The following is a 25,391-nucleotide window of genomic DNA, read 5'->3' as shown; positions in this document are numbered from 1 at the left end:
CTGATGGCTATACCGTAACTACGCCAGGAGGCTCAAGCCAGAGCAGTCCTGCCAAACAAGAAACACACTGAGTACAACAGTGGAAAATGTGCCTGCCTATTCCAACAGCAACAAGAAAAGCAAGGTGACTGAGTCCCAATTGCCCTTGCATGTCCAGGAACATGGCAAGAGCAGTACATGCCCTTCTGCACGTCCTGGTAAGGAGTCTGAAAGCACCTCCAGTGTCACACAAACCAAAAGGAACACAAACAGTCCACCATGATACACACCTGTCTGGTCCTATCAAAAGTACCGTGACTGTTTTGTTGATAAAACAGGAATCATGACATTTTTCAATACCTTACTTAAAGCAATTGCCCTTTTCTTGTTCTGAGGAGGATATAATTAGTGATGTTTTTAAATAGCTGAATATGGGGAAATGCTCATTTTTTAGGCAGTTGCTTCTCTACAGAAGTGTTATGTTGATTAAGTATCTAAAATCCAAACATCTGCATTTCCACAGATTTACTTCAATAGTCTCTTACTGTACAGTAATTAAAAGTAATCAAAATTTAAGACCTTCCCTTAGGCCTCAGGAGCATCACCACTTCTCTCTGAAGAATTCTGCTGCTGCATTGCCAGCACACTGAATTCATAGAGGCACAAATCTCTCAAGCATTGCAGGTCATCCTACATTGCAGGTAAGGGACACAGTGAGTCAGAAAGCACAAAGGCAAAAAAAAAAAGTACAAGATGAAGATTTCAGTGTAATGAACAATGGCAGAAAAGCAAATGGCAGAAAACTCCTGAGGAGCCTTGCTGGTGGGATATGAAGAATAGTAATTAGGAAAAGCCTCTACGTCACTCCTTTTGTTTGGGTAATATTTGTGTTGGATTTGCTTGTCCTGATTGATAAATAGAATGAACATTGGATGTGTTCTATCACTGATGCTGGACTCAAAAGTGAACAGTTTTCATCTTTATTTGGTATTTTGATTTTGAAATAGTGTTGAAGAACACATGTTGCACTTCTTTCTACCAATCAGCTGCAGTTCTGAATGATCAAAACACTTATTTTTCCTATTTATTTTCAAGAGAGGGTAAGAACTTAGCTTTATGCAATTAAAGCACATAGTCAAAATACTATATTTTTTATATTTACATTAGAAGCCTTCCAGCCTGCACAGAACTAACGGTAGCATTGCTAATAAGAATCTGAATGGTTTTAATTATTTACACAGTGTTTTGTAACCTCATCTATTATTTAGTTCTTTCAACATCCTTGTGCAATTGATGGTATCAATTTTTAAAAGGTGAAGAGTTGAAATGACAGAGAAAAGCTGCAGATTAAGTAAAACTGAAATATTAATATGTTCCTGCTGAAATTGAGAGAATTTATGAAACTGAATCCGTATTTTGCTGTCTTGCAAAATCAGCATTTGTGTCACTTACGGAAAATTCACATCTAGTAGTAGAGCCAATCAGTATCTCTTTTGAATGCATGAAAAAGTTTCACATGCTTAGGTGGGAAAAACTGGTCATAGCACATTCCCATTTTATTTCTGAACTTTATAAAGAGATTTGTTTTAAATGGAAGAATTTCTGTGCAAACTCAAATGTTAAGTCCTTATTCAGAACTCTTTAAGAGACTTACCTATGACAGCAAAGAAAAATAACTGAGACACCAAAAGCATTCAAGTCCTGACTTCACCTCTGAAGGCTACTACAAATGCAGGAGAATAAGTTCATACGTAAGATAAAAAACTAGAATATGAAAAGTTCAGCTGCTATTTTCAGTAGGAGGCAAGAACTGTACTTGAATAAACCATGTTACAGTGAAATAGCTGACCAACTTGGACAGCTCCAACATTTGCCTCCAGTGTCCTGCAGCACACTTTTTGTAGAGCATGCTACTTTGAGATCATCATAGCTACTGACGAAATGAACTAAAAATGTCATCCTCTGACCAAGTCCAAGCATCTAGATTGGAGGCTCAGGGGGTTCCTTTTTAAATTAGTATGCTTACCTGGCAATATTGATATCCCTTACACAAATATTCATGACACAGCCAAGAAATCATTGTAATGCAGACTATGCTAAGCCATTAATCATATGAAGGTAACACTGACACTGAAGATACCATCGTTATACACCAATGAAGCGCAACCTCGGGTTACAAGTTTTTCTCTGAAGATGTTAATGTTATCAAATCGTGACTCATATGGTTTATTGTTAAAGAATTCAGAATAAAATCTCATTGATAGGAATCATATAGTAAAGCAGGGGAAAGAACTGAAAAAAACAAGGCAGGTGATTGTGACAGTATGAAGGCTCAATATCTACACTGTTTCTTGTTAGCTACCATATAGTGCAAAAGGTACAGGAAAACTGAAGTACTTACTAGAGACTATGTGTTCTTTAAAATCTTTTTCATCTAGATAGTTGGTAGAATGACTTTTGTTAGAAGGACAGGCATTTAATTGAGAATTAAAGCAGAGAAGGAGTATTTGGACTTCTGGATTATGCAATATGGAAGGTGGAACTACTCAAAGAGAGATCTAAAAGAGTTCAAAGAGAGGTCTAAAATTCTGATTATATTCCAAACTTAAACTCCATTAACGACATATAGTTACAATTTATAGTGAACTGAGCAATGGAGAAGAAAATAGAAAACTTAAGAGTGAAAAGTCCATAGAAGCATGTCTAGGAGAGTTCTCATTCTGCCTAGACCTCCTATGAATTCAATTAACGTCACTAGAGTAATTAAATTGAAAATGAGCTTATTTTCAGCAGATGCTATGGTATTTCTCTGTTGCTAGATTCAAGAACAGAGGAGGAATGTGAAAATGCACTGAGATGGAGTTAGAAGTAATAAACTCAGCATTGTTTTCAAACCAGAAAATTCAAGCTGAGGAAAATGTTGAAAAAATACAGACAATCTCTGCTAGGGAACTGTCATAATCTGCATCCAAATAAACTTTATCCTACTTTGTGGAAAAGACATGAAATACCTGAGTGTTTATGATAAATTTCTGTCATTCCTAGTTAGATTGCTAACACAGTCTTGATCCCAGAGAAATATGGAAGATGACCTCCTTTTGAAAAGAAAGCAATAGAATTATTTTTGGGAAAGATCCTGTGCCAAATTATAAAACCTCTTATATATGCCCAGAGGTATGTGACTCTTACAATAAATAAACAGATACATACATATAGTCAGTTCTTTCACATATGAAGGTAAAGAGTTTATTTCACTATTGTAGATGCAAAAACTAGTGCTCCCATTAGAAAAATATGTGTACATCTATCACTGTATTTCCTTTAAACTTCTACATTCTTCTTTATTTCCTCTTTGCATGCACTCTGGAATTTTCTCTTTTGCTTAATGGAGAAGGAAAAACAGAAAATAGCAGAGAACATGGAAGAGTTCACTTAAGATCAACCTGAATTAGCAACCGCAGGGTCCTTGTCTCATTCACTCTTGTCTAAAGTACCTTACAAATACCATGTATTAACTATGCACTTTGGCTTCCTTGTTCATGCCTATTCATTTGCTGAAGATCACAGCTGAAGAGGCCAATAATGAACTATTTGATGTGGTTTTCTGAAAAGCAACAGAAATACAGCTAAAAAAGAAAGAAAAGCTGCAAAATTACTAATTACTGTACACCGCAGAGTCCCCTCTCCTGCTGCACCCTAAATCAGTCCCTAAATAACACGTAGATGGTTGATGTAACCCTAATCAACACACCCTCACGGAATGAGAGAAACAGAGAAAGGTCAGATCCCAAGCAGAGAGAGAAAAGAGCAGAGCATTCTCTTTTGCATGCCAGCGTTGGCACAAAAAGAAAGTCTGTCACACCAGCACATCTCAGAGAAAACAAACAAATAACTCGGTCCTATCACCCTCTTCCCAGCAGATGGGAACTGTATGCAGTACACAGCCATCATCCTTTTGTAAGGGAAAAAGTTACATGACAACACAGATGCTAAATGCACTCACAGGATTACCCAAATAAATCTTTAAAAGGGAGAAAAAAAAAAAATCAGTGATGCTTTTTCTACGCTGAACACACATATATTGCAAACATACTTTTTGATCTGTCACACTTTTGTGAGGAAAATAACGCTGAGCCAATATAAAATCTAACTCATCTTGCTTTATAGAAAAACTATTTGTTGCTTTTATTTGGCCACCCATTTCCACGTACAAGGCAAGTCTTACATCAATAACCAGGGAGCATAAATCGACTTTGTCAGAATAGTAATAACAAGTAGCAGCAGAACAAAGAACACAAGAAAAATCCTCTCTCCAGAACCAGCATCTGTTGTGCACCTTCTGCTGCAAACCTTTGTGTTGCTTCGTGCTGGTCAAGGCTTGCATTTCACAATGACGTTCTTAATTGAAATGACAACATATGATGTGAGCGTTTTCATATCTTATTAATAAGGAATGGTTTACAGCCTTAGTTGAAGATGGCCATTTGAAGACTTTGAAGTTTTCAAAAATTAGTGCAAAACATCACATGGGGTATGCAAATGTTCCCTTACGGCTGCTCCTTAAACTGACAGGAAAGCATCAAGACCACGGCCATCAGGGCTCATAGGAAAATTAAATACCCACAGAGATCATAAACAGAAAAGCAGAAGTATGAAAGGAATAATCATTCTTGGGAATACAGGATTTAAGAAATGGTGCATAATAGTTGCTCTAATTCAAAAAATCCAGCACAGTAAAAGCTGAAAGGCCTTTCCTTTGACCAAGTTAAAGCTCACTGATACAGAAACAACATACAAACAACTTTCACTCAGCAGTACCAATATAGGAATGTTACGTTAAGACTAAATTTGCTAAGTGATAAGAATGAAACAAGGAAAAAGACAATCTGACATGTTAAGGGCATGCTGCATCTGCTTTGGGCATCAGCTTAGGCCACAGAGCTACTGACAAATGGTACACCATTAGATCATGCATTGTAGTTCATATAGATATATTAACTTATAAATTTTAGCAAATGTCTATCCCAAGACATCATCATCATAGGATTATAGGACAGTTTGAGTTGAAGGGGACCTTAAAGATGGTCCAGCTGCAAGCATCTGTCAGAAGCAGGGATACCTCCAACTGGACCAGGCTGCCCAGGGCCTCCCCCAGCCTGGCACTGAGCAATTCCAGGGATGGGGCATCCATAGCTTCACTGGGCAGCCTGTGCCAGTGCCTCACCCACCCTCTGAGTAAATAATTCCTTCCTAATTTCTGATGTAAGTCTACCTTCTTTTAGTTTTAAACTATTACTCCTCCTCCCTTCACAACACTCCCTGCCAGAGTCCCTCCTCATCCTTCCTGTAGGCCCTTTGAGGTACTGGAAGGCCACCATAAGGTCTCCTTCATGATCCTTCAGCTGTCATAAACCTAGCTTTGCACACAATTTCCCAAAAAAAAAAACACCCTGTAACATCTCAGTGATGGTTTATTATCACAGTACTTTGACAAAACGCTCTATCAGAAATCTGACCAAGTGTTAGGCTTTCCAGTTTTTGTCCAGTGAAGTTTCATTTATACCATTTCATCTGACAGTCGTCTTTTCTCAGCGACACGAAAGTGGATGTCAGTAGACAGATGGAGCTCTCTGTGAAGACCTTGGTCCATTAGTTCCAGGCAGGAATTGTGCACTCTCTGCCTACTCACTCCTTCCTAGATACAGATACGTACAACCTCACACAGGGCTTGCAAATCTGGCATATGTTAGTTTATCAGAGCAAATTCAAGTTCTACATTAATTCCTTCTATGCATTAATAGAAAGTTTAAAAATTTGCTTACATTTAGAATAAACTTGAATATAAATAATGGTTCTTCCATTACTGTAACTTGCCTACTGCACTCATGCTCACCAAAGCAAAGAATAAATCACAGATCTACAACTTTAGTCAGTACTGGTCCAACATTTAGTTCTCAGAAGAGAGAAGAAAATATTGATGCCCTCAAGCTAACTTCACCTGTATTAATTGGAGAGCTCCAACAGAACTTCTTTTATTCTGGAACTCATAATTACACATGGAATATGATTATCTGTAAGTGCAACACAGTCCACCCAACCTTATTTAACATACATCATACACACAGCTAATTAAAGTTAACCTGATTTTGTTACTGCTATTTATACTCCAGTGTATGATTTTAATATTGGGTTCATTGGTCTTATGTCAATTAATTTTCCCAATTTAAGGAGGAAAAAAACCAAAAATGAAACAAAAACTAATAGCCTGTGAAGTTTGCAACTCAGTGCGCAGGCAGGGTGAGACATAAAGGTCACTTTGTACTGAGATGAGCCTAATGGGAGACGTGCAGCTGCTACCGATGGACCTTGAGATTTTCTTCAGTTTAAGACAGAGCTGCTGCAGAGCTTTGGTGATCACTGGGCAGCACTGGCAAATATATTAAGTTTCACTGAAACATTAAGCTTGTCTTCTTAAAAATCTCTTGTTTGAGAACAGCAACCCTGTTGCCTGTCAAGATTAGCAGGGAGAATATGAATGTTGATGTCAGAAGTTCGAGCAGCTGCTCAATGATCTGTCAAAATATCTTGCTGGATGCCTGCAGAACATGCCCAAAAGTGATTTTCAGTCTTCAAACTATTATCATCCAACCAGCTTTTTTCAGAATCAGATATGGGACAAATTCCTCAGTCAATCCCATTTATATGTAAAGTTTCTATTTCAAAGTTTTGATACTGAGTCATCTGCAATGGAAAAATGAGCATATTTTCCTAGGGGTAAGATGTGTGCTCTTCAACTATGCTTGAACGAATTTTCTATAACCTCAAGCCTCGAATCAAGTATATCAATTTTGAGACCAAGGAAAACTGTGCTTAAATAAAAGCAGATTATTACCTAAAACCAAAGAAAATTGAGTTTTCATATTAAATCTTGTACTTTCAAGAGGATTCTGGACAAAAAAAATCTTCACATAAAACACAGTTACTCTTTCTTACATAAAGAATAGAGAAGATACCATTTCTGTGTACATTAGTTATATTACAAGGATTAGCAGACTGTTGCATTGGCAGTTTTTCACATGAGCAAATCATTTAATTAGATCCTAGGATTTGATGTTTTCCATCTACGACTGAGAATATTTAATAAGATTTCAGTAAAACAATTCTGTGATGCTAATTGAAATACTGCAATCAGAAGTAAATGCGTGCACTTGTCAGGAAACTCAAAGCAGGAAATGCTGGACCACAGATATCAGTTTTGAAACTGAGCAAAACAGTGCAGTGAGAAAGCCAATTTCTTTCTCCTTTTCCCTACGAGATATGAAGTGAGGAAAGAAACTTGGAAAGAACATCAGTATGGCATTACAGAGATGTTCAAATAAACCTGGGCTGGGCAAGAACCTCCTTGTGTGTCTAATCAGAGGAACATTTCTGTTATTTCTGAAGAGCAGAGTGAAATTCTGCTATAAACGTGGGGTGCCCCGATACGGCTGACAGTTGCCTCCAGCTTGCCAGGATAATTGATTAGTCAGTTTATTTGTCTTCATCCACAGAGGCAGGGATCAGCTTGTGGTCAGAGGAATAATTCTGGTGGTGACAGTCCGTTCTTGGCTGCCTTTCACTTCTCTGCTCTGACATAATTAAACCTGGCTGCTTTCCCATAGTCCTACGATAGAGAAGCAGACAAAACTGCAGCTAGGGGCAGACTGCCTCTACCAAAATATCTCATCTGGCCTCTACCAAAAGGGCTCTAAATCTAGGTAGAATCTAGGAGTAGATGCATAACATTTTCTGGGCAGCAGTGTTCTCTCAATCACTGTTTTTCCTTCTAAAAACACCTCATACACACCAGACGAAAACTGAAGGTCTCATCCTACAGAGAGCCTTGTAGCCCAGTGCGGCAGGTGGAGTGTACACTGCTGCCATACAATATGCTCAGTTAGCTAAAGCAAAAGCTGGACTGAAGCATCCATGGTCTCATATAGGAGACACCCAAAGTTTAAAAGTGGCTCAAGTTATTTCTTGGAAATATTGTTGGTGCATATAGTCAGCATTTCTTCACTCATTTTTCAAGAGCATTTAACCTACATCCCCATGTCGGGTGAGTGCTCTCTCTAGAGAAGTATCAAGACCCAAAATAAATTTATGACACCATGAGTGTTGTTGTCTACATATATATCCATGTTCTACCCTCAGTACCATACTAATATTCCCCATGTAGGATAATACTTTTTCGGAACATTATATGTGATATGGAGACTGTTGCAGAATTTTAAACTTAGATAAGTAATTGCCATAATGGTTACTAAGCAAGAGATTCTCCAGCGATTCCGACTGACACATTTGGACAGAAATAAATTTATCCAAAGAATTAAATCTGCATCAAATGAACGTCAAGAAGCACACAGCATAATCTAGGACTACTCTCCACGTTTTGCATGACCAGCATATTTACAGAGATGTCCTACATCAAATAATTCTTATTTTGTCATTATTATTCAACATCATGAAGAACCTGACAGTCTTACAAAAAAGAACTGAGGATTTATGAGATCCTAAAGCTATCAGACAAAAGAGTTCAAAGATTTCAGTAGCACTTTAGATAATGCACAGTCATGCTTTGTGAATTTAAAATAGACCTGGGAGTATAATACATCTGTATTTTTTCCCATAGTGCAAAAAAATACTAAGGTGTCTGTTTTTAACTCATGGAATCACAACTATCCTGCAAAACATCAGAGCCAAAATTAAGAATAAAATCTGCTTAAACTCTGTTGAAAAATACCAACAAGCAAGTAAGAGGATTTTCCTGTACAGCTCCTGGACTATCTCAAAATACACAAATTCATGCAAACTCAGACACTTAAGGTCCAAGTTTCAGGAAGTTTTTCAGTCACCCGTTCTATTTGGCTAAACTGTGCCAGAGAAATGAAAGGTGCATTTCGTAACAACCTTCTGAAATCCATCTCTTCACTGATACGTTGCTTTCCTCATTAAAATTCCTTAGACTTACTCAGAATAAAACAAAATTACCTTCTCTGAACTGTTGTGACAAACCTGGTACAGCAGAATATCATCACTGATGTGCGTGATATTAATCTGTCTGCTCGTCTTTAGTATGGTTCTGCCAAGTCTCTCCTACCTCCTCTCAGGTCCTTTACCTAGGGATGATGCTCACCTTCTCCCACACACGATCTTTGTTCAGTACGATCACCACCAGCCTGGGGTGTGCCTGATAACCATCGGCAGTGAAGGACAAATCTTTACCTTCCCAAGTCACGTTCATCATAAACCTGGAAGGGGAAAAAAAAATCAGTGAAAAATTAATCATTAATTCAGTAGTTAATGAGCAAGCTAATTCAGTCATCAGAAGCACCGATGAAGTCCACGCTCTAAATCCTGTTAATACTGTAAAAAAGCATGAAGTTTGTACAGTTAAGTTTAGTAAAGCCTCAGTTTGCAAATGTGGAGATGCTGAACATTTCTGGGAGTCTTAATAGAGGAGAAAGCACAGTATTATTTGTTAAAAATAATACAATTCATAACACAGACATCATTTTTAAAGTAGTTTCCACATCATGTATGACTTACCCACTCCATGAATCATCTTTTCAGCATTTTGCACAACCTCACCAGTTTTTCAGCACCACTGTAAATACATCCACATCAGACCTGCATGTAATATCACACTTTGGTCTCGCTGTCATAATACTAAGAGGTCAGTGGACCTTCTCTCATTAACCTGCTCAGACCTCAGTGTCTGAGCTGACACTGCAGCTTTCAAACTGCCTTTGTGACACATGGATAATTTCCACAAATGCCTTCAGTCAAAAAACAGCAATGAAACCCTTGATAATATTTCATTTCAATATTTTTAAAAAGAAAAAAAAAAAGGATATTTTTTAGTTTTGGTTGATTGTCAGTGTTTTCCAAAACATATATCAACTAATTAGCACTTCAAATAGGAAAAAAAAAAAAAAAAAAACATTTTAGAAGGTTTCAAACTAAAATGTACAGGGAAAGGGAAGACTTCTTTTTCCTTTTATTGAAACTGTTGGTTTAATCCCAAATTTCCTGCCTTTAGATTTGAGCATTGAATCAAAAACTGTTTACCACACATCTCCGTGCAACAGCTATAAAAGAGAAGATGTATGCAACTGAGTTTTTAATTGTCATTTTATTTTTTTTAACAAATTTATGTCAACAGAAGGCTATTGCTCAGTGCTACTACATGTGTCACCTCTCCTAAGATGGACCATAGCACTATTGTTCGCTTTCCCTATCCTCCTCCTCTATTGCTACGTTAAGTTGCGTGTTCTAAAAACAGAAAACCACTTATAAGCAATCCTGTCATTAACAATGATTACATCAACTCTATCAAGTCATTGTCCCTGCAGGTTTGAAATTCCTTAGTTAGTTTTTACTAATTCTAATATAATCTACTTAGTTTAGTAAAGATTGTTTTTATTTCCCAATTACTGCTTTCCATCCATCATTGAAACACATAGCCTCTTCTCCAAAGCAGTGACCTTTTGGTGATTCAGAAACATTGGCATTCTGGCCAGTCAACAAATTCTTTTTGCTCTAGACTTGCCTCAGAAAACATTTTTCTCTCAAAATTTCCTACAGAATTGTAACAGAAATCCATATTTATATTTGTTCCAGACACAGCTTCAGTGTTTCTCAGTGAGAACAGATTGCTTCTACTGCTCCAGGGTCAGAAAGAGTGATGAGAAACTGCACTTTTTATTTAAAGCACAAAGATGGGGATCTTGCTGCCAAGAGTCTCAAGTACTGGAGCACATAGGCCACGCTCCCTGGACTGTGATATTGAAAAACCTATCATTTTGCACATTACCCAAATTCCCACGCTTATGAAAATCAGGATGAAAGGGAAGTGAGTAAAATGATGGTAATGGCATTGGTGTTCTTTGGTTTTCCAAACTTGTGGTTATCAATGTGAGCCTGACCAAGCTACCCTGTGGGTGAGAGGAAAAACTGCATGCCCCATCCTACTGGGAGACCCACTGGTATTTCTAGAAGATAGCACACTCTCCACCCTATGTCTCTGATCTGAAATAACCTGGTTCCCAGGGCATTCTATGAGATGAAATTCAGTCCAGGTTTTCAGCTACAAGTTCTTGAACTCTTCACTTAACACCTCTATTATCCCAGCCCTCAGAGAGATGTGCTTTGGAGGGCTTTAAAGTTCCTCCAGAAACTCCCCGCTCATGGCACTGTGCTTTTATATCCACAAGAAACTGATTCAATTTTACACAGTGTATTTGTTCCTACAGTAGCTGTGTGGCCTCCTGGTGAATCTGACACGGAAATACTTCTTCAGTGTCACGTTCAAAGGAGAAGGCTTTATGTAGAATTAGCTGCCTGAAAATCCCAGCAGCAGAAAGCACACTAAATAAGAGAAGATAGATCCAGGAGAAATACTGATATTGTATCATAACAGTTAATAATTAAATGAGCACTGCCCTAAACAACCATATTAACACCATTCAGCACCGGTTTGACAGCAATTTATAAATTCACCCATCACAGCAACTCATATTTCATGACAGACTTCCAGCGTGAAAATTTTCCCCTTGGCAGAACTTTGCTTTTCAGTTGAACTACTTTCCCATACACTACATTTTTCATCCAGCACTGAAAGAGCTTGCTCAGGAATAAAAAGCTTGTTTGCCACCTCGAGAGCAAGCGGCAAACCAGCAGGCAGAACTTGCTGGCAGGTACGTGTAAGAAGCCAGCACAACGCTCACTCACTGCTGAAAATTAAACGTGCTGTGACCCAAGGAATAGCATGCTGAGGGAACCACCACCAAGGAAAACTAAGGACACCATGTGAAAGGAGGCGCTGCTTGTATTCATATTTCCCCACCTTTATAGGAGGTCTCTCCCTCCTGATTCATGAATACGAAACAACCCTCTCCCAACGAGCACAGATTCCTATGGGGCCAGGCACAACTGCCCCCATTACCACAAAACTGGGATCCGAGAACATTGTGTCCTCCTAAGGACTGGAGCACACATACCCACCATACTACATAGGGCTTTGGTGTCCAGTCAGCATTTTCATTACGTAGTCACTGGTGATCAGACTTGAGCTGAACCCTTCTCATGCTAATTTTAGTTGCAGTGTTCCCCTTGATTTCAAACACTACTCATCATATTTTTGGGATCTGTGTGCAAATCCTCTAGAGTAGAAGCTATTCAAACGCCATCACAAGACTCAGAGCGGTAGCTGCAGTAATGCTCAAGCACTCAACATAAAAAAGATTAGATCTAAAATGAAAAACATACATTTTAAACTGTGTGATTTTATGAGCCATTTAGTACTGAAATACATCTTGCAAGTTTTTTTTTTTTTTAAAAGTCCTCTAATCTGTAAAAGTCTCTTAAAATTTTATTGTCAACCACAAAGGTATCGGTGAGTGACGCAGTCTGAGCTACTCCAGTTTCTCAAATTGCAGCAATAAAAAAGAACTTCAAAGAGATTCTTGTTTTCCTGAGACGATTCTTCTGTACAAAATTCAGCTGCCTGTGCTTTTTGCATATTATTGCATATTACTGTTCGTAATAAACTGTGGTGCCTGATTATTTGCACTCCTTACTTCAAGGCAGTAATGCAGCATACACCTTGGATTAGTAGTTAATCTGCTTTCATACCTCATTAATGCAACAACCTTTGCAACGACATGATAGCAGGAGGCCCTGTGGTGGTGTTATGACACTGAAGTCTTAATTGACTTTTGCTAACTGAAGTTCACGACTAAGATTCCCTAGATGATGTATGCATGAAAGATGGGAATTTGGGGCAGAAGTTAAGCTGTTCTCCATACTAAATTCAAAATAGGTTTTATTCATGCAATGAGCCAAGACTGTGCTGCATTTCAAAACACTTTTAAACATTTATACAATTCTTTTCACCTTTCTTAACAAAACCGAAAAGAGAAATGCTGAAACATCCCAACAGAAAACTGTTCACATTGAATTTACAGCAACTCTTTGAAGCACCAAGGCTCAAAAGCGCTCTCGAGATTTCCAACTTAATGTTTATAGATTCGGGAAGATAAGAACTTTGTTATTGGACCTGTGAAATCCAGCACATGGCCTGAAGTTCCCACATGACCCCCGGCTCCTGCAGCTCACACCAGCTCAGCAAACCCAGTAACTCCCTCCATTTCCATCACAACAGACTATCATTTTTCATTTAGCGAATTCCTCACCGTGGGGCAGTGTTTCGAGTTTGTGACAACCTCAGGCAAAGGAAGGAAACAGCAGAGACTGAGGGAAATACCAGTTTCATTAAAAAAACCTCTCCTCCTCCTTTCCCCAGTAAGGGACTTCCAAAATGATATTTAATGGAGATGAAATATCTCACAGCCAACATCATCTGATGCTATTTCACTGTCCTCCAACCAGTATGAACCAATCATTTTAATAATCTTGACTGTCTGGGCCTGGAATTCACCCAGGGTCATGCCTAAAAAAGCAGGAAAGAATCCAAGCTTTATTCTTTCTTTCTTTCTTTTTTCTTTTTTAAGCCATGAATTTTTTGCTGTCTTTTTGGGGCTAAGCTTCCTTAATCTGATGCTACTGTGAAATCTGGAAAATACTCATCAATAGAAACCTGATGAAAAGTGATTTATCATTAAGAAACAGTCATCCTGAAAAACATCTATGAAATCAGTTTTAAAAAGCCTGTATGTAAAGGATATAACGCGTTGTATAAAGTATGTGAAGAAACAGGTCTCAAACAGACCACTATTAAACAAGATAATGATGCGTTTTTTAAACAGATAAGCATATTTTTCACGACTATTTTTTATCATAGGCTATGTAAGATATTTTTTTCTCACTTTAAGGTCCTTCCCAGTAATGCAAAGAGAGAGCCTCCTCTTCATGCCTCTTCCTCCTCCTCCACATCCCCAGCCCTCAGCCTCCTGAATATAACTCCTGCTCCTGGAGCTGCGTCTCCCTAGGCCTTGAGCCAGCATGGATGAATCAAGTTTTAGAAACAATATGCTCAGTGACTGTGAAAAAGGAATGGCACGCCAACTACTTGTACCTTGTGCCAGCTGTTCCTTAAAGCACTAGATGACACCAGATCTGGAAATGTCATTTTGCCCCAATTCTGCCAGACCAGCAACTAAACTCTTGGGGAACCCTTTCAAAAAAGAGGTGCGTGGGAGCAAAATTAGGAAGGGTCCAGCTGGCTGGGTAGGTGCTGCAGGCTAGCATAACCCATCAAGCACCAGAAGGCTTAGTGAGCTAATGTTATTATTAGTAAACATATTAGCACTTTTTTACAAAATGTTGTTATATTTTGCTTCACCATCTCAGCAGCACCTCAAACTGGGAAGCTTGCCTGGTATTCTGCAGCAACACCATCTCCAATCCTTCATATTCCTATTTTGAATTCCAAAACTTGCTACCAGGCCCAAAGCTGTCTGTGCTCAACTAAACAAACAGGCCATGCTTGTTCTTTTGTTGTTGTTTTGTTTTGGGTTTTGCTGTTTTCTTTTTGTTTGCTGGGAAGATGTTCTGGAAGCCTCATCAGCTGGTAATTGACTTGGTCCTTCTGCTTCTTCAACAGACCTAACCAGGGAAAAAAGTCTGATCCAAATTTTCTATGATTTCAGAATCACTTTGTCAGCATGCCAGCATCATGTCAGGATGCTGGCGAAGTTCAGTTTTATTTTGAGGGAAACAATGTCAAGTTTCATCAACTCAGTTCCTGTTATTTAATGCAGCTATACAGAGCAATACTATGCAGAAAAGTTTTATACTATTGAAGAGGGCACTTACAGCACATGAATTAAAAGAAGTGAAAGTAACTGTTAGTGTTTAAAATATGCTCACTGGCACTTAGTTAGATTTAGTGTGTCCCTGCATACCAAAGTCCTAATTAGAAAGTATACTCAAATTAGCTATCTCCCTACAAACCAAGTAAGCAGCGTATGCCATTACAGAAGCTTGGGTGACAGTCTCGGATCATCCCTCTATGTACAGTGCACTGCTATGAACACACAGTGACTGCTGGCTCATGGGCAACCTGTTGTCCATGAGAACACTCAGGCCCTTCTCTGCAGAGCTCCCCTTCAGGAGGTCAACCCTAACCTGTGCTGATGCATGCAGTTACTCCTCCCCATGTGTAGGACTCTACACTTGTGTTGTTGAACTGCATGAGGGTCCCCTCTGCTCAACTCCCTGGTCTGTCCAGGTCTCACTGAATTGCAGCACAGCCTTCTGGTGTGTCAGCAAACTTGCTAAGGATGCATTCAGTGCCTGGATTTAAACTGAAAAAGGGGAGGTTTACGTTAGATGTTAGGAAGAAATTCTTCAGTCACAGAGTGGTAAGGCACTGGCACAGGCTGCCCAGAGAAGTTGTGGATGCCCCATCCCTGGAGCAGTTCAAGGCCAGGCTGGATGAGTTCCTGGGCAGTCTGATCTAGTGGTTGGCAACCCTGCCCATGACAGAGGGATTGGAAACATGATCTTTGAAGTCCCTTTGAACCCAAGCCATTCTATGATTCTGTGATTCTATAATTTAAGGCCCCTTCCAACCCAAAACAGTCTCTGATTCTATGAAATTACACCTAGTTTTTCTGCAGAGCATCTCTACTAGTAAAAAAGCATTTTGCTCCCTGTGTAATTAAATTACAATACATCTTCAAACAGACTATAAAGCAGATGATGCTTGCTTTCCTCCCAAGTCTTTTGACAAAACTTAAAGAAATGAACAAATCTCCGAAAATTGGAAAACATTAAACAGATATGCTGGATTATCCATCAAACCATTGTGTCCAAGTAATACTCGATTTCACTTGAAAGAAAAGAGGAAAATGCATCTGTCATTGCTAAAAGCTGGCATCGAAATATTGAACTTGATAAATGAATACCAGGACTTCAGGGACAGCACATTCTCATCATCAGGAGCAGACTTTTCACAGGCAACTTGCAACAGCAGAACAACAGCATGGATAAGAAAATTAAATGTTATCACAGGCCATTATCTGGACCTCTTTGGACTTCAGACTGCTGCTGCTCTCTGGCTTAGGTGACAATGAATAATGGAAACAATGTGTGGGCAGAGCATGAAACCACAGCCTGCCCAGAGCAGTTTGGACAGCTTTTTAGCCCCACAACTTCCCTACAAAAAGTAAGATGAGCCTCCAAATCCTGTATATTTTTGGTTGTATTTGGAAACTGGATGTAACTAAACACAGCGTGGTCAACAACTGACCGCTGGATGGACGTATCAAGTTTGTTTTCAGTCATAACCCACCATAACCCAATACAGTCATGACTTCTGAACACAAGTCTTCTACTAACTCATGCAGAAGTAATTTTATTCATACAGCAGTCGAATTTTCCATGACAACTAATAGGGTTATTTTGTTTTGCTGTTTATTTAGATGTTTCTTTTTTTGTAAGAGAGAGAGCATTTGTTCCACTGACACTGCTGTAATGAACTGCTAATTCCAGCTATCCTGCAGTGCTGGTGCCAGTATTTCACACAACAGTAGTTTTCTGTATTGGAAGATTGTAGGTCTTACATGAATGGCAAAAGATCTGAATACATAGAAATATATTTTAAATGTGTTGAAAAAGATTTCCCCTATTTTATTTTAAATCCTTTACTCATAACGAAACACTGTTTTTTGCATGTGTATCAGAAATGAACAATGATTGGACCATTGCAAAAACTAAAGCAAACCAGATTTTTTCTGGGTCTAGAAAGCTAATAAAAGCATTTTAGAATTGCCATGACAGGGGAAAGATAAACTGTGTGCTTCAAAACATATGTATCTTCAAGCCAATTTAATACACAAAGGATTTGAAAAAGAGGGAGGAGGAGCTTTCACTTCATAGCTTTCTTTACATAGGATTTCTTTATAAGTGGAGATGAACCTCGGTACATGTGGGAAGCAGCACATAAAGCATTACCTATCCCCATTTACACGCAAATTAGCTATTATGGCATTGCCTTAGAATACAATACTGGGTTTAAAGCTGAATTAGACTGTCATTATAACAGATGGAATTTAAAATCCTATTTTCTGCTCTCCTCTTGAGCTTGGTTTTGCTTAGGCATCAACTTGTAGAGTCGCTTTTCTGCTCTCCACTGAGTGGTCTGCTCCTGAGCTGGGAAGCGGTTCCCCTTTGCTCAGCCCCATTTCTCTACCAGCAGTACCCAGCACAAACAGCAACCCTGTACAGCAGGCCCCAGGTCCATCACCTGCTTAAAGTATTTCAGCCCTTTACCATTGTAAGTGTATTCCAAAATCCTTTGTATAAGTTTGCTCCTTAGTACATGGTCTTACGCATTTATCTTTTAGTAGAATATACAAAGCTGCACTATTTGTGGCCTGAAAATACCAAGATACCAAGATTACATTTCAGAACAAAATCCCAATTTAGGAGATTCCTCTCATCTAGGAAAAAAACATTTAGGGATGAGAAAAATAAATTACAATGAATGTGCTTCATCCACCTTGTCATGACTGGTGAGCTCCCAGAGACTGCTTTGCAGTGCTGAATGCTTCTATAAACTTACTTTTCTTACTGCTTATATGTGACAAGAATAGTCTGGGGGAGTTATTACATAAGAAGGACTATTTAAATTTCATTCATTTTAGTGTAATACTAATATTTCCAAATTAAAAACAACCTGTTTCCTGTTTGTGTGGTGCTGGAGAAGCTCAAAGCATCTTCTGTACAGAAAATACATTTTCACTTTGCAGCTCAGCGTTCTGCAGCGCAAAAAGACTTTATTAACCAAAATGCACTGTGTTAAAACACCACTGAATGTGCATCATTCAGTGCACACCACCACAGAATCTCCTGGTGAAGTCTAATCTCACTGCCCAATCACTCCCAAGCCCTATTCTCGCAGTCATACATTTTTCATCAGAAAAAAATGATACCTTGAAGAAAGACAACTTGCACTGAATGCTGAATGCCTAATTCAGCTCCACAGCTGTGAACTGCCCGACCGGCGGAGTTGAAGTTCTTATGGCCTGTCCAACTGAGCCACTGTATTTTAAACACCAACACACAGAATGCTACTTAGATTTGTTTTGTAGAAAAGAACTTAAAACATTAATTTCTTTGCTTCTTTCTTTGCATAGATCACACTGTTAAGGCACAGAACATAGTTAGGGGGATACCATTTGCTTTAAATTTTATCTGTTTCAGCCAGTGCATGATTTGAGGGTTGCATACATGGTATGGGTAGGACAGTCCTCCCAGCTGTGCCTCCTGCCATGGGTGGCCAGCAACAACTCTCCAGGAGCCATGCCAGAATGGTGAGCCAACACAGAGCTGCCTACTGGCATTCTCCTGGGGAACGAGTGGTAGCAAAAAAAGAGCTGCAGATTTTCCGCAATCCCTTCAGTGAATTTGGACAGTTTTAGAAGCAGAGGCTTAGAGATAGGAAAGCTGGGACACACAAAAAGAGTGGAAGTGTCATACCTAAAGAGCCTGTGTTGTACCTAAAGTATGACTTCCACCTACCTAGTGGAAGTTCTACCTAAAGGGGGCTGTACCAGTTTCCAAGTTTGGCCTTACTGTTTATGCACTATGTGTATGAAGTGTTAAAATCCGTTTACTCAGCACTATTTGGCCTACAAGGGAGTTTCTGAAGCGTGTTGAATCTTAAAGATGTCATTTTCTAAGAAAAAAAAATATAACCATTCCAGGACACCATACAGCAATCAACTCCCAAACTAAATATGCACATACATCTCAGAAGATTATAAACATCCCATAAACTCCCATATGAAACTGTCACTGATTTTTTTTTCTCTGGCAATTCCAACCTCCTTTCCTGTAAAGAGCTGCATCTGCAATATTCAGTCAAAACAAATTTAATAAATGCTGCTTAGTAATATCCCTGGGAGAGATTGTGAAGACCTATAAAAATATGCAAGATTCCTTTTACGTCCTCTCAAAAATCAGATTAAAAAAAATTGTTTCTGCGTGGCATATATTATGCGACATTTGGGATACAAGTAATGAGGAGCACCACATCCAAAGGGGATAAATAAAAGGACAAAATTAATAAATAAGTAACAAAGAATCCTGATTTAAACCTTACCAGTTCCCATAAGACAAGCTGCTCTGAGAAAACATCGATACCAACTTGGACTATGCAGATGAAGTTTTACAGTTATTCTAGAGGAAGTGACAAAAATGAAATGCTCACAAGAAGAAATGACAGATTTCAGTTATTAGGTAGTAAAAGCTGGGTAACTCATCTAATACTTCTGTAATATCTGGGAACACCTACTTAACATTACACATCACTTTTCTTCTGAAATATTACCATCTTCCTGCTGATGAAAATGAGAGTCCCGGTAACAAAGGCAATGCCTTCAATAGCTTTTTGATAAGGTATCTCACAGTTCAGGTATGCAATGGCACTATTTTATTAACTTAATTTCATACCACCTAAAACCAATTTCTATTGCCTTCTACATCAGACTCAGTGTTTACTCTCAACAGCACATATCATTTCCATGTGTATGGTTAGCAATGTAGCAGTTCTTAATGCACATTCCCTTGGAACATCTGAAATTCATTGCTTGAAAGGGGTGCGATGGCATTAGCAAAAACTATTTTTCTCCTTCAAGAAACATATGGTACTACTATAATGGAAAATTACCAAGGTTATATAGAAAAGAAAAAAAAAAAAAAGAATAAACCTTACTGGTGCAAAGTGTGAGATGGCCGGTCATTTTTCTCCAGTTGACCATAGCAGCTAGTTTTTGCTTCAGGAATGAAGGAGTACTTTTCCAGCATGGCTGATGCAGCAGTGGCAATTATCCCAAGGCCATCCCGCACCCGAGCTTCTAAACTGTAGTCCCATTCGTCATAAGATGCTGAAATGAGTCCTGAAGGAAATTCCTTGGGAGTAATTTCTGTGTTACCACTAACCAGGCTTGGAACTATCCAAAAGAAATCATACCCAGTAAGGCCCAGTGAGCGAGCCTCATCTAGTATGTAGACAGCTTCGTCCTTGGAACAATAGAGCAGGATGACAGAAGAATGAATTTTCTTCAGCTGAATTTGTGTCTTGGCATCTCCAAAGGCAGTATCAAGTATGATGATGTTTTGCATGTCCCAGCCCACAAAACTATTTTCCACTGTGGTCTTAATGACATTGATGAAGTCTCGATATCCAGGGAAGGTGGTGGTTACCAGAGAAAACACGTGCCAGTCATAATCCTGCATGATCTTAAGCATGACGATGGCTTCCTGCTGGATGGAAGCCCCAAATTGGAAGAATGTTGACATCACATCCTAGAATACAAAATACATTGAAAGATTACAACTTTTGGACAAACCTAAAAAGAATGAGAAGTAGAGATACACTTCTTTAAGTGCACCACAGCTACCAAACTTCTGTTGCATTTAAAGAACTGCCTGTGCTCTATCATATTTAGATCATTAATAAGCAAGGCTGATTGTGAGTACCACAACTAGTTAAAATATTTGCCAAAGAGTGACAAACAGATATTTATGGAAGATATTTCCAATACCTTTGTCACATGAAGACTACTGAATTCAGTACTTACTGAGGGAGCACAAGCTCCTCACAGGTAGCCACTCAAGGTTAAACATCTCACCTTCAGTTTTAGATTCATCAGACTCTGACCCAGTAAGTTCATAGCAAGTTTTAGTCACAGTGGGACTAAATTCCAATACACATGCTGTACAGAAATGAAGCAGCTTTGGTACTTCTAAACCTAATATCTGTGTGGTGCTTTATCTCCATGGGCTCACCCAAGTTAGTTGAATTTGATACAACTGCACAGAACTACATTTATTATCCCCATGTATTGAGTTCACTACTGCTCATAAATTCAGTATTGTTCATGCTCCACTCAAACCACAAGGTCCATTGATGCCCAATGAAGAATTGACAGGATGGCACTCCAGAGAAAACAAGCAAGCTGCCAGTATCCGTATTAAAGGGCTGAAATGGAATTAAATTCAATCAATGACTCCTAGGTGTCAGACAAAACAGGTGAAATATTAAAAATGAAGCTTTTCCTTTCATAAACTTTGCTGGCAAACTGATTTACAAAAGGAGTTTTGACCAAATGTTTTGGTAAAGTTCACACCTATATTGCATGAATCCTTTTCATATAATTGTGAACATTAGTGAAAAGTCAAGCAACTAACATCAACCTGTGATCAGAATGATGTGAATATTGCCTATGACGTGAAGTTCTCATTACAGGTCAGCACTTCAACATTCCCATGCCTATGCATAGAACAGACTGCAGTTCTCTTTAGTTCTGTTATTTCATTGATTAATATAATACACTGCACTGCTTTTTAATTACCACAAGCCATGTCCATAACTCTGCCACTATCATAAGCATTGCACAGTTCACTTCCCTAATTCCAACAAACTATGCGAATGTTTCTCTCTAAAGCACACCCTCAGTTGTTATTACAATGTCTTAGTTTCCTTGCTCTACCTTTTCCATGAGATGAGCAGGACAGATTCACAGCCGCTGTCACAGCAGAGGTTAGCCCTGCCAGCAGACTGTGGCTGTTAGGGAAGGAGCAGCAATTGTTGGTTGGTTAAAAAAACACTTATCTAAAATACCATACTACTTTGCAATATGAAAATACAATGCTAAATCTGAATGAAATAGGGGTCAACATAAGACCAAAATCAATTTTCCACTTGAGGGACTTTTCAAATTTATGTTTAACAATATTAGAACAAGAAGCAAGAAATAACACGGAATGCAATTTAAAAAGCAATCTACAGAATGATTATATGCAGTTATAAAGATTTTTATTACGATGAGACTACAGGTAGCACTTTAGAGATATGTCAATTACTTTATTCTCTGTTTGTATCCTTCAAAGAGATCCAGAAAAATAATGGTTGTTCTCTTATTTTATGCCACTGTAACTCAGATATTCCACTTGATATTACTTTTCAAGGCACATGGTACTAAGTCTACATATACAGAAGAAGCTGTTTCCTGTTTAATGAATTATAGTACCTATTTGGCATGTTTATGGAGACTAAAAAAACTGAAAACAGGCAATCAGTCATGAGTTTAAGCTGAATCATTTAACATCACATCTAAAATATAGAGGAGGAAATTATTTTTACCAGTATCAAATGTAGGTAAAAAATGTATCTGGCAGCATGCTACCTTGGTACTATTTTTCCTGTACTGTTTGAAATGATGCAATGATCCCCTTTTAATGAAAAGTGAATTGTGTTTAGCTGTGATTAATATCCAGGTTTCACATTCATGTGATCTGCCTTCCATATAAACCCATACAAAATTCTCAGTAAATGCAAACACTGAAGTGGGGGAGCTGAAAGAAAAAGCTTTCCTTCCAAAAAACCCTACGCACTTTTTAACTCTCATGTTATTAAATTCCTGCCTCTGTTCATTAAGAGTATAGAACATGCAATTCCCAATACAAACATCACAGAGGCGCCCAGGGAGAAAACTCCTCCATTATCACCGTGGGAGCAATTTGGGGAGGAAATCATACAAAACTATGTACTTTTAGGAGAAGCAGAGCAATATGTGACTGTGAAAAGAATCTAAAAATTATTACAAAGAGAAGAAAAGATTTCCTTCCTTAGGACCTTTCACTTCTCTGCTCTCACACATAGCAAAACATTCAGCAGAGCAGAGGCTCTACAGAAAAGGATGGATTTTATATCCTCCAAATCTGCCTTCGTGCACCTGTAAAGATCTTGTGTTCTACTATTGGTTACTGAGAAGATGAAGGCCCTTTGACAGAGCTAAAAAAAGGATGGAAAATTTATTAACATGTCATTTAGCTGTGCAAATGGAGAGCCACTAAACAATAAAGGTCAACAAAAAGAACAAATGGAGGGCTTACTTTTTAAGTTTGCTCTAGGAGAAGAACACTCAAGTTAGAAAAGGACAGCAGCAAGCAATGGAGTACTCTATAGCTTTCCCACAGCTGACATGTCCCTTTTCATTATTTCAAGGAATAAATATCAGAGAAGTGTGATTGTGAAAGGTTAGCACCAGCTTAATCAAGCATGTTCTCTACCATATCCCAAGGGAGCCTGCAGGAATTTATTTCGTAGAGATCTCTGTATTTTCAGGTCATGGTTTGTTGCTAGTTAACAGCTATTTTTTTCTTTATTGTATCCATTTCATTTTATACTGCCTTTATGGTGCATCTGGGCCAGTTGAGAGATTCAATGCTCACCATTAGTTTTAGCTGTATCAGAACAGCAAATAAACAAATAGCGAGGCATGAGAATTTGGGTTTCTAAAGATCATTGCAGAGTCCACTGGTTTTCAATTCTTCACATCCTTCAAATAATACAACGTCACATTTAATGAAGTTAAAGTAACTCAACATGCCATCACACTGTAAACACGTAACTTAATTACAGAAGATGACTAGCTTTGCACAGAGATCAGGAACTGCTCCCTGGGCTGGCGCACACCATCTGGGCTCTCATTTGCAGATTGTGCAAACATTGGAAACTGGAGGTTCTCCTCAGCTCCCATTCCACCACGATGGGTAAGGAAAAAATGTTTTCAAAAACTGAAATGACATCAACAAGGTTGTGGCTGTGCCTAATTAAAAAACAACGTGAACCAACAGGGATTTTCATGTCATTTGATAAAGGTTTGCCCACAAGATGTTAAGCATATAAATTATTTGGCAAGAAGGACATATTTTATGCTATAGATCATAACTGAGTAAGATCTCTTCTCCTCCTTGTCATGAATGCAGATAAATGTTTTGCCATTTACCTAACTTAGGTCTGATTTTCTCATGGTTTGTACAACCAGTATCCTTCTGCTTTATTCATGCAATTAATCAGCACTAAACTGATACTCTCCTGAACAGTCCAGAAAGACCTGGTTTTCCATGGGGAAACGACTTAAAATTAGGCATGCCATACATTTTCCACTTCAGGGAACACCTGATTTCATTTTAAGAGCTCATGGGTGAAAACCCTTCAAATATTTGTTATGAATTATTTGAAAACAATCAAGATTAAAGTTAGTAGATTGTAACATTTTTTTAATTTTTTTTTTTTCAGTTTAATGGTAACATTTCATGTGTTTACATTATTACTGCCGTGGAACCAAAAATACACATTGCTGGAATGATTTATGGGAATTTAGAAGAATCAGTGTTATGCAGTAATTAATCCATAGGACAAAATTTCATTCCACCTCTTTGCTACCTTACACACAATTTCACTTCATTGTAAGGTAATATCACGGGGTAATTTAGATACGTACCTTATACATGCAGCAGATAGGAAAACTGGTTCAGAATGAGAGGTTTAGAGTGCTTAAGGACAAGTAGGTAAAGTTTCGTACCTTGCCTGGGTACATGTACTGCACAGGAAAATTCTGCATAACCATTCGCTTAAACCTCATGCAACAATTAATTGCACAGAAGGGTTTTTCATTCCATTTCTACTATTAGGAACGTTAAAACCTATACCATTCAAACTTATTAATCCTGTAAGCAGACTCAAAACTTCACTTAACCACAATTCCATTGGTTATAGCCAAGAATCCAGTCTTAAATCCACAATCAGTAACAATTTGTCATTTTTTGGCAGCTGAGCCAAGCTAAATAGGCTGATTACTTATTGTATGTATTGCATAATTGTGCATAAAAGCCTTACATTATATAGAAATATATGCATAACTAAATATCAATACAAATGTCTTAAGACATCATCTCTTTATCTGAAAACATTTGGTCTCAATTGAATGCTAATATACTTCTCACTTGTATTGGGATGAGATGCCAGAAAACCATTAACTAAGTCATTTCCATACATCTACACTTAACAAGTAAAAATGAAGGCAACAAACAACCTCCCCCACCACCCCCTTTCACCAAATGGTGAGTATGAAATATTAAGCAAGTAAAGGCAGATTAATTTTTTTACCATGTGCTTTTCCCCTATAAGCCAGGACTGTAGGACTGGCCAACCCCACACCAGCTCAGCCTTGTTGGACTGACGAAAAATCCAGCAGCATAAGGCTAGCTGAGAGGACAAACAGACAGATGGGAAGGAAACCTTGTAAGAGGAAGGATAAAAGGAGTTCAAGGAGACACTCAGAGCAGCTTTCCATGGCAACAGAGATTTGTAGGAGATATCCAAGCAACAGAGGAAGATGAGGATAAGATGTGAGATTCAAGATTCTTCTTGATCTCTTCAGGAGGAGAGATGCATTTTGGTTTCCCAGGTGGTTTGTGTGCTAAACAAGAAGAGGTGTGAACTTGATTCACTTGCCTTTGGAAAGCAAAGTCACAAAATTCACCTACTTATACGAAGCATGCATGCTGCATTTTAATTCACCTAGAAAGAAGTGCTTCAAAATACTCAGTGT

At 38.5% G+C, this 25,391-nt stretch overlaps 1 protein-coding gene across 5 annotated transcripts in view; it reads right to left on the bottom strand.

The window, feature by feature from the left end:
- Positions 1 to 25,391, bottom strand: part of GRIN2A (glutamate ionotropic receptor NMDA type subunit 2A) — a 160,918-nt gene that overhangs the window by 53,130 nt on the left and 82,397 nt on the right. For 4 of the 5 annotated variants that reach the window (XM_015294579.4, XM_025155258.3, XM_025155259.3 and 1 more), the window contains 2 exons: positions 19,703 to 20,295; positions 9,155 to 9,269 (listed from right to left, as the gene is read on the bottom strand). In XM_015294579.4, coding sequence (XP_015150065.2) covers positions 9,155 to 9,269; positions 19,703 to 20,295 — 708 coding nt within the window. Of the gene's footprint in view, positions 1 to 9,154; positions 9,270 to 19,702; positions 20,296 to 21,482; positions 24,293 to 25,391 lie in introns of those variants that run through there. The other variant, XM_040647909.2, reaches the window with a different exon arrangement.

This window comes from Gallus gallus, chromosome 14 (assembly GCF_016699485.2).
Source record: "Gallus gallus isolate bGalGal1 chromosome 14, bGalGal1.mat.broiler.GRCg7b, whole genome shotgun sequence".
NCBI lineage: Eukaryota > Metazoa > Chordata > Aves > Galliformes > Phasianidae > Gallus > Gallus gallus.
The sequence above is the reverse complement of the archived record's forward strand: the minus strand, read 5'-3'. Positions and strand labels throughout refer to the sequence as shown.